Source organism: Crocodylus porosus, unplaced genomic scaffold, assembly GCF_001723895.1.
Source record: "Crocodylus porosus isolate Cpor-Errol unplaced genomic scaffold, CroPor_comp1, whole genome shotgun sequence".
Classification (NCBI taxonomy): domain Eukaryota; kingdom Metazoa; phylum Chordata; order Crocodylia; family Crocodylidae; genus Crocodylus; species Crocodylus porosus.
This window is the reverse complement of record NW_017728943.1, coordinates 74,905,335-74,915,850: the sequence shown is the minus strand read 5'-3', so window position 1 is coordinate 74,915,850 and position 10,516 is coordinate 74,905,335. Positions and strand designations below refer to the sequence as shown.

General features: G+C 45.3%; 1 protein-coding gene across 1 annotated transcript in view; it reads left to right on the top strand.

Annotated features, from left to right (window-relative positions):
* WDR43 (WD repeat domain 43) overlaps positions 1 to 10,516 on the top strand; it is a 41,113-nt gene that overhangs the window by 509 nt on the left and 30,088 nt on the right. Inside the window, exons 2-3 of the mRNA XM_019548588.1 lie at positions 5,325 to 5,459; positions 7,479 to 7,600. Coding sequence (XP_019404133.1) covers positions 5,325 to 5,459; positions 7,479 to 7,600 — 257 coding nt within the window. The remainder of the gene's footprint in view (positions 1 to 5,324; positions 5,460 to 7,478; positions 7,601 to 10,516) is intronic.

Genomic DNA, 10,516 nt, shown 5'->3' with positions numbered 1-10,516 from the left:
CTGCCTGGGGGGCAGTCAGGAGCCTGGGTGTCCATGGGGCAGGGGCCCTCTGGGGTGGAGGGGGTTGGAGGGGATCACCCTGGCCCCCCCACGCTTGCGGGCTTTGTGGGGGAGTGGGGTGGTGACACTGCTGGGACGCTGCCTGCTTGCCCCCATGGGTTTGGGAGTTTCTGAAGTGTTGGGTTGAGCGCCAGATGTGTTTACAAGGTTTGGGTTCCATGCGGTTTTGGGGATGATGAGGTCTGCTGGGTTGATATGATTTGGCTGATTTGACCTGGGGCACAGAATATATTCTGCATCCCTTTGCATCAGCAGAACTGCAAAAAAGTGAAAACTAAGTGTTGGCATTTTTTGAGGGACCCCTTGAGACCACTCTGGGGGGACCCCTTGAGTCTAAAACAGTTAAATGAGGCTCTATATCAGGGGCTCTCATCAGCAGTGCTTGCAGCATCCTGCACCGGGGAGTGGGGATGTGCCTGTTGTGGCCCAGTGGAAGATCCTCAGAAATGGGCTCCAGGCCAAGAGCAAGGATCCAGTTTTGAAGCATTGGTTGGGTGTTTAAACTGGTGGCTCTCAGCCTTGCTTGACTTGAACTGCCCCTTGTGAAATGCCAGCTCTTAGTTTTCACTTGGGTTTTTTTTTGGCTATAGAAGAATACTAGAGTCATTCTTCTGTTGTGAAGAACTCAGAAAGACCACAACAGGTCAGGATATTTTTAACACTGGATTCATATTTTAAATCTCTGAGTTTATCTTGTGAATTACTGTGGCTCACCTAACGGAGTTAATTAACGTTGGGAAAGAATCTGAAGGCACCCCAGGGTGCCTCAACACCCTGGTTGAGACTCAGTGGCTTCAGAGTAGTCTTTCTGGTGCTGTTTCAATTTCTTAATGTTTTTTTGTGTGAAAGCAGCTGAGTGCAGACACCTCTTTTTCCCCAGAACCGGTGATGTAAGCTACTTGTGCTGTATATGTAACTCACTGTAAACCACCTTGGTTCAAACATAGAAGCATGCCATTTTTACATGTGCCTGCTGTTGGCTGCAATGAAGAATACTGTTAAGGAGAAAATCATGGGATAAGGTAGTAACATGCTGCTATTTCAGCCCTATATGACATGACTGCCATGAAACTTTCTTTAGCTAACAAATGGTTGCCAGAGGGAGGTTCCTTCATAATTCAGGAATGCTGTAGGTTAGGGGTACATAAGATTCAGTCTGTTTATTGGGCCATTATCACAGGACTTAGAGATTCCTACTGTTGAATTTCTGAGTATTTATTTTATTCTACTTGCAAAACCGAATACATGAAAATCCTAGCTTAGTGAGGACCTATCACACTGAGGTTTGGATTTTTAAAAACAAATTATTTTTAACGTTGTTTAGAAGTGCTGAGTTTCCCCCCGTAACATCCGCAGAAGCCAACCACATCATAGTACTTGAAAACTATTGTAGAAATGCTGTAGAACTACAAAGGTTATATACTTGCTGAACTCATTGTGAAGCATTACTGAAGTAGATAAATATCCCTTTTAACTGTTTGGGTAATATTAAGGACAGTGAATTGATGAAGGAGTTTAGGGCTGACTTATTTTCCTGGGTTTTAACTTGCTTAGCTTATGATTTGCTTTTGAAAATTATCTTGTCCTTTAGTGGTTACAGTGACTGGGGAAATTGCATCCATTTCATCAGTCCTAAACATGCCGGGACACCATGTCATAGCTTGCCTTGGAACATAGGATCAGACTGCTTTATAATGTTTAATTCAGCCTCTCAACATTCTTGTAACACGATATCTTGACATGATACAATGTGTCATGTCCACAAGCTTTCCAAGTGGTTTTGGAGTAAGAACCGTGAAAATGATGAGTCTGGGTGGGTGGGGGGCTAACATAGTTTTGAACTGCTTTATAGACAGTCCCCTTGCGTGTGGAATTTTATCAAACAGTACTTGGCTTGTCCCATCTTGAAGCGTAGGGGACTTTCGGTGTTATCTGGAAGCCTGGCATAGTTTCTAGTGGAGTTGAAAATCTTAGATATCTTTCAGTACATATTTTATATAACTTTATAACTGTTGTGGTTTGTTTTTGGACTGAAAGAGCTGAACAAAAAAAGTGAGAGCTGTTCCACGTGGTGCTTGATACGTCAGTTTGTTTCTTTTGCAGTGGAAAGCTTGCTGCTTTGGGCTGATGCTTTTAAGAACAATCCTATGCTTATTAGAGGCCTCTGCCTGGCATTTGGCCAACTTCAAGTGAAAGTCAGTTTTGGACTTTTGCCACTTTAATGCAAACCATGTGTTAGTGGCAAATATTGAGGTGGATTGTAGAAACAAGTCAGACACTGAACCCCGCTGCCCTGGGAATTCCCAGTGTTGTGATTGCTGCCTAGAACCCACATCTCCCATTCAGTCTCTGCTTGGCATATGTAGATACTGAAGTTTTTGTCCTGACAGCACTTTCTTCCTACAATATTTTTTTTCTAAAACAGTCCCTTTTACATAACCTGCTTTTAAACTAATTGTAGAAAAGCAATAACAATTTATATAAAATGCAATCACCTGCAGTCTGAGAGAACATTAAGCCAGCTATGCTTATCAATCAGTAAGGACCTACTTAATTTGTGATTTTGCAGAAATCACAAAATCTGCAATTGTCCATGAAATCAACTTTAAAAAAAATTAATAAAAATGAAATGCTGGCTCCCCAGTGGGAGCCAGTGGTCCTTGTTGCCTTGCAGGAGCTTCTCTACTCGCGATCAAAATTTCTCTGGTCTCATCCATGTAAGTATGAGTGTTCTTTTACAAGGCCTTGAATCTTTCAGTCCCACCAAAGCTAATAGAAGATCTACCCACGTTGTGATAACAACAGGTTCAGGGCCTAAGATTTGTTCATATTTTAATTCTACGGATTTTTTTTTTTGTGGCTGTCCTTTGAGGTACTTTCAGTATTAATCATTTGTGTGGCTCCTTTTGAAACCAGAATCCCATACCTGGGTACTGTCACTAGCCAAAGCTGTTGAAAGTAATACAGCATAGATACAAAGGAACTTAAAATCCTCCCAATTAGACATTAAGACTTCTTGGCTCGTTCATTCTGTGACATCAGAAATATTACAAGTTGGATGGGCTTCAGTGGGGCTTGTTTGTACTCATGATGTATTATTCTGGAGTATTTCTAGTGAGCCAAATATAAAAATCATTGAGGTGAAAGGAAGGATAGAAGAGTTTTAGATAAGCCGGTAGCTGCTTCTATGAGGAAGACAAGTTTACCATCTTGTTTAGGGGAAAGGGGAAAATCTGCACTCAGCTGCTTTCACACAAAACTATTAGGAAATTGAAACAGTACCAGAAAAAGAAGACTCTTAGGCCAGTGATTCTCAGCCAGGGTGTTGCAGCACCCTGGAGTGCCACAAGGTGCTACACAATGTTAACTTCAGTTAAAACAAATTATTACTTTTTGTTCCCAAGTACTTTAGAACATATGCATAGGGTAGAAGCTGAAGTGCTGGATCTTGAAGGAGCCAGTGTCTGGCTTTACATCATACGCATTTTAAATGCGATGTAAGCTTTCGAATGCTCTGCAGTTTCCATATCTGCAGGCCTGGGCACAGATTAATGATGCTGCTTCTCACCTATTGTAATGGTGGATACCTAATGTGGGCGGAGCACTAAGACTCACAAAGTTTGCTGGTCAGGTTTTAAGCCCAAGAGATGTCTTGTCATGGGCTTCCTGGTTGTTCATTGGTGCAGATATCCTGTTCTGTAGAGGAAACATTACTGTATTGTAGGTAAAAGAACTTTTATTTTTTTCCTTCAGCGAAATCTGAGCATAGTAGGTATATCATACTAGGTTGGGGGGGAGGGGGGGACTTCAGCCACCCCAAAATTCCCTGTAGCTATCCCTTCCAGTGCTGTCGCTGCCCACCCTGCCAGGAAGAGCCGTATAACCCCTGGCCCTGAGCCTGCAGCAGGAAGCCTGTCCTCACCCCGCGCATAAATCTGGGGGACACATGCCTCCCCTGGGGGTGTGCACAGTGCTGGAGAGCTGCTCCCCCCCCCCCATGTCCTCCCTGACAAGCTGCCTGTGGGGTAGCATTCACCACCCTCCTGGGCAGTATCTGCCCCTGCCCCACTCCCTCCCTCACCATGGGGACCTCAGTCCCTTTCCCCACAGCGCACACCCCTTCCCTCCCTGCCACAGACTTACTGGCTGGACTTTGCTCTCCATTCTACCTGGTTTCATTCCTATAATTTGGCTTTCTGATTGTATCAGACGATATGGCTGGTTAATAATCGGCCATCAGTATCAGCCAAGAAAATCTTTATCAGTGCACCCCTAGTGGCAGGTGCTCTCTCTATACCATCGTGGGGGACAGACTTCTACCCACCTGACTCAGGGGTTGGGTCATTTTGGTTCAGAGCTGGAAAAAGTTGTCTGCCCCCCTACTAGATGAAACATATCTGATAGAAGAAAGTTCTCCGGCCAGTTACTGACCTCTGGCATTCCGACTGCTTTGTTCTGTCAAACCCCTTAAATATCTGGATATGATCATTGATATTAAGCCTTTGAGAACAGAACTGGGATGATGCAGCGTATTTTTTTCTCTATGGTGTGGCATATTCTATAACTAATTCTATTCCTCTACTAATTCTGTTCTTCTACTTAGCTTGATACCCTCATACCTTATTTTGATCACTGCAATGTTTGTCAAGGAAGACTTCATGAAGCTTCCCTTAGAATTTTTTTTTACATCATTACTTAACCTCTGTCCTTATAGTCCAAGATCTATTGTGTACTGGCTCCCTTTGACCTTGGTCAAATCATTTAACCTTTTGTCTTAGTTCTACCCCATTTCTCAAATGAGGAAAACTTTCTCCACAGGAGAGAGTGAGGGCTTACTTCTTTTTTGGAAAGTCTGTTGAGTAATGAAAAGTGTTCTAGAAGTGATGAATTCCATTATTGTTTCCATCTTCCCCTTTGGGGGTGAAGCACACTGTAGTGGCCTTCACCCCCAGCTCTGGCAGCAAAGTGAAAACTGGAAAATGAGCTTGGGTTTTTCATACAGAGCAGCATGCTGCCAGTAGACTATTAGAATATTTTTTTTCAGTTGCTTCTTAATATATTCCAGCAATCATGTGATTTGAACAGAATTGTACTGGAAATGCAAATAAGTCTCACGGCTTGGTCGTAATACGATTTGTAATAGTTTTAGCTAACATGTTTTAATTGTGCTTGTTATATTACAGTTAACAAATGTTTGTTCCCTGATGTGTTTTTTGGGACAGCTGACCAAGCTAACCAATTTATTTTTCCCACTTCCTTTTCAGGAGGGGCCTCAGAGGAAAAAAAGAAAATCTGAAGCTGCAGAAGCAGGTGAACAGTTGGATCTGTTAGCGATTGGTACAGCGGTTGGCAGTATTTTATTATACAGCACAGTAAAAGGAGACTTACAGAGCAAACTAGTAAGCATTACACACTGCATTAATATTTATGTTTATGATTTAAATGTGCTATCTTTTTCATCTTTTGCTCAAAAATCAGTTAACTTTGATGTAATTTTTAGTTCTGAATGGTTAAATAATTACATTCTTGTCTGCAAGAATGCGGGAGAAACCTGGAATTGCACAGTGTCTATAAGGTTGTTTGTACATAGGTTAAGAACTTGCTCTTTTACAGCTAGTGTAATATCCTATGATTTATATGTGCATTCATAGTTCATTCTTTTTACTTGAAGAAGATAGTAAGGATTCAGTTAGACCCTGTGATATTGACCCTGCCCTCAAGGTTTCTAAGAAATCCTTTGGCTAGCGCAGAGGTTTCTGACCCCGGTAACAGGAGTCAGGCTTTCTGTCTGCATAAAGTCTTGTGAGACGTCTCCATGGTTTCAGTCTACCCCCTTAGGTGGCATTTCCATCCTTCTGTCATATTTCCATTTAACTCAAAACTCCCATTTCCTCATCAGTGGCTTTTTAATTCAGATTTGTATTGTACCAGCATCTAAGATGTATAATTATTTGTATAAATGGTAGCCTGAAATATTTGTCTAACCTATTCCTGAATGCCATTACTTACTCATTGAGGCACTAGGTGTCTGGGTTAGTGAGAAAATGCATATATGTAAAAAATATGCATTTGCTGAGAGGTTCCTGCTCTTGGTGGGTCTTCATGCATGTCATTATACTTATTTCGCATCAGAATAATGGATTATACTTATTTCGCATCAGAATAATGGATTATACTTGGTGTGTGCTTTTTTTTTTTTTTTAAGACATTGGAATTGGAACAGCATTCCTTACCACAATAGCTGAAAAGTCATTTTTTGTCTTGACACGTATCAAATTAAAATTTTTCCTCTCTGCTTGAGCAGACTGCCTTGCTGTGATGATGCCCATTTGGTTTCGCTTACTACTGATTGGCAGTGAAGATGTTTTCCTCTTGGCTGTCTGAGCAGGCTTGTGCTGACTTAAATAGAGAAATCTGAGAAATATAAAGGAAGTGTAGTTTGACCTTTCAGCTGCTAAGACCCTTTTTTATTACTTGTATAAAATTAATATAATCCTGCGGGGGGGTCCGATAACTTTTTCAAGGCATGTTTTATTTATTACCTATAGTAGAACAAAATCTTTGTGAAATAAGTTCTAGTAGAAGGTCTCATTTGAAGCATAACCAGTGCACGTTGTTTCACACTGAAATGTCTCTGAGATGTATGGCACCAGAATTATTTGATAACTGATCATTGATCAGCCTTCCCTAAAATCCTAAGATTGGAAACACTTATAGTAGTAGTTCTAGTTCTCCTTCTCGTCTTTCCTTTCTTCCTCTCCCAAAATATCCTTTCTTTTAGTTTTCAGATTTGGCCATTGTTTAGTTTGTGTCATGATATCCTTTACCTTGTGTGGCATTCTGATAATAACAATGAGACATTCAACAGTTTGCTTTGCTCATTAAGCTGTTTGTTCCCCATGCTTATGAGCATGCAGCTATTTTGATCAGACAGGTGGGAGACATAGTTGGTATGTCTTTCTGAGTCCTTTGGTCTGGTCTGGAGTGATCAGCATGAGGTGGTGTATATAGGCAGCCATTTAGCAGTTTGCTTGGACAAATGGTCTCTGAGATCTGTATGGCCAAGGAGAAGGACTAGCAAGGTCTGTAGCTTGTTCTGTTACTGGGAGGAAGGTGTGGCGGGGGAGATTTCTTGCTTTGTGACTTCAGAGTACAAGTGAAGTTCACCCTCTTTACAAACCTATTCAAAAACCTAGAATGCTTGTGTACATGACACACTCCTACTTGCACCAAGGAAAAAAGTGATAGAAAAAGCCCATTTCTCTGGGTAAATACTCTTGTCTAATTTCTCCATATGTTTCCAAAATGTGAATTAGCCCTTCAGAAATTATGTATATATTTTTAATGTGAAGAAAATTTATATGCTGAGGCCTCTCTCACTTGTTCACTAATAATCAAAGCTTTTGCTTCTTTTTTAGGATGGTGGTCATGACAATAAAATAAACTGTATACGGTGGCACCAGGACAATGGTTGCTTGTATAGCTGTTCTGAGGACAAACACATTGTGGAGTGGAACACACAAACCTGCAAAGTTAAGTGGTGAGTAGGTCTAATTTGCAACCATGGTCACCAGCATTTCTTTTGCACTCCTTTTCTTGTAGCTTTTAGTCAGAAGTGATGCAGCTTCATGTGTAAGGAATTCAGGCACTGGTTTTCCATGCCAGCAATGGCTGATGTCCAGTCGTCAGATAACTTTATCTGGGATCCTGGCTTTCTGTGATTAAAAAATCGCTAATTCTGTGATAAAACCCCCAAAATCCATGATTAAAATTAAAAGCCCCCCGCTGTCTCCCCTGCTAGTGCTCCTCGCTTTCCCCCACAACCTCCCCAGCCCTGCTGGCACCCTCTTTGCCCCCACAACAGCCTTCCAGCCCTGCTTGTACCCTCTGCTCCCCACCCACAGCCTCTTCCCCCTTTTCCTACCAGAGGGGGGCCCTCAGCTGCCAGAGCTATGGGACCAGGGACTCAGGTTCGCAGCTGCAGCAGGAGCATGGAGCTGGCTCCCCCACAGCTGCCTGCTGCTGACTGGGCAGGGGCGGGGCTGGCTCCTGGCAGTGGTGTGAACTGCGGGGGGGTAAGGGGAACCCGCGCCTCCAGATATGTGAGGGGGCAGGCTGCAGGCTTGAGCTCCTGCCCTGCTTCCCTCCTTAGGAGCTGCTGTAGCCCTGCGGTCAAGACCCAGCATAGCTGGAAACTGGGGCCACGCTGGGATCTCCTTGCCCCCCCCACACTGCACCTGCCGCTTCCCTCAGTGCAACGCTGTATGGAGGCGGTGAATTGCTGGGGCAGTGCAGAGCAAGCAGCCGCTACAAGATTCCCATGTGGCTTCTCTGTCCCCAGCTGCACCGAATTGTGGGGAGGGGAGCAGGGCAGCTGGGAACAGAGGAGCTGTGCAAGGATCTTAGTAGCTGCTCGCTCTGTGCTACCCCAGCAATGTGCCTCCTGCATGCAGGGCTGCCCTGAAGGAAGTGGTGTGGGACTGAGGAGATCCTGGTGTGGTCCCACTGTTACCAGATGTGCTGGGTCTTGCCTGTGGGGCTACATGGTGGTGGCAAATACTGCCTGGCATGGCAAGGGGAGGGGAGGGCTGCAGCTGCTGCTGTCATGGTGTAGATCCAATAGGCAAGCCTGGAGCTGTATGGGGCCCAGGCTGGCAGCAGCTTATAGGCTGGTGCTGAACGTGGGAAAAGTGGCCCCTTGCCCGCCCTGTGCCTGGCTCCCTGCATTGTAGCCACATACAGCCTGTGTGGGGCTGCCTGTGCCTGCTCAGGGCAGCCCCGCGCAGGCTGCAAGCAGCTGCAGCAGGGAGTGCTGGCCATGGGGCAGGAGAGGGGCTGCTTCTCCACCACCTCCGTGCTTAGCACCAGCTTGTTCTCTGCTGGTGAGCAGGGGTTGGGGCTGCCCCCTGCCTTTACCATGGTGCTGGTGGGCACTGGGAGTGAGCAGGAACATGGGGCCCACAGTTGTGTCCTGGGGCCAATGTCGGCTGGACCCAGAGCAGGGCAGCAGGGCAGCAGGGGTACAGGGTCCTGGCCAGCAGCGGCTCTATGGAGCTGGACCAGCTCCCCCCTCTCCCTGCTGGTGCAGCCCAGCCCGATTTCACAGACCCCTGCCAGCCTGCGCCCTGCTTCTGGCCCCACTGGTGCTGGCCCGAAGACATTGGTCCCAAGACATTGGGACATTGGTTCTAAGTTGGTGACTGGGGGTGGGGCTACCCATGCAGCCCTCAGCAGCTTGCCAAAACTGCGTAAGCAGCCCTCCACCCAAAATAATTGCCCACCTCTGGATTGAACACTTATGAGTAGGGCTCTACTTAAATCATGGCTTTGCAGATTTTATGGAAACTGCTAAATCAACAGCACCAGCAGCAAAAATGAATAAAATGTGGGCTTCCCAGTGGGAGCTGATGGTTCTTCCTGCTGCTTGCAGCCTGGCCTTGCAGCTTGCCCCAGGAGGGGAAAGTGCTGGCTAGCAGGGTTGCATGCAGGGCAGCAGAAAAGATGGCTGCCACCTCCATCTCTTCTCCCCCCACCCATTACCTCTCTGTCAATCAGCAGCGAGGGATGGTGCCTCCAGGAAGTACCTACAAAATCGGTTCTTTGTGCCATGACCAAGCCATGAAATTGCTTCGTCTCATTGCGAGTTAAGTAGAGCCCTACTTATGAGGGAGGGTTGGTTTATTTGTAGATGGCAGCATTTTTACTGGTGCTAATACCATTTATAGTCAGGAGACTTTATTCAATGTGTTCAAGCTATGTTTTCTCCTCTCACATAGCCCTCAGTCACACAAGCAGGTCAATAGAGGGGCCAGGTACTAGTAAATCTCACTATCCGCACACTTTTTTTGGCCACTTTGACAGTCCCAAGTTCAGTGAGACACTTCACATGCTTATTGTAGGCATGTGCTTGAGTTCCATTGAAGTCTGTATTTTGTTAATTGTTTTAGAGAAAATTGGTAATTTAGGTCAGTGGATCTTAAGTGTGTACCTCATTGACATGGTCTGATATGGTATTTATGCCTATGAAGTCTGAAGTTTAAATTAAAATTTTTTTACTGGCCTATTTAAGCTACGCTTTTTCTATCATGCCAAAGTTTCTCTTTGCCATTATTAGTGGGTGTACCAGCAAATTTTTTGGGCCAATACTGATGGCTGATTTTTAACGAGCCATATCAGCCTATACAGATCCAGTGGCTGATATGCAGCCTGGCAGCTTGGAGAGCAGTATCGGGCTGGTAAGTCTGGGGTGGGGAGAAGGGAGGGCGGGGAGATTGAGGCCTCTGCAGAGAGGGAGGGAGTGGGTCTGGGGCAGAGGCAGGCACTACCCAGCCAGGGTGGGGCAGGGTGAGGGACAGAGCTACGGCTTGTCCAGGGGGCAGGGGGTCCTGCTACTATGTGCACCCTTGGAGGGCATGGGGGGAGGTGCCCCCCCGATCTGTGTGTGGGGCAAGGGTGG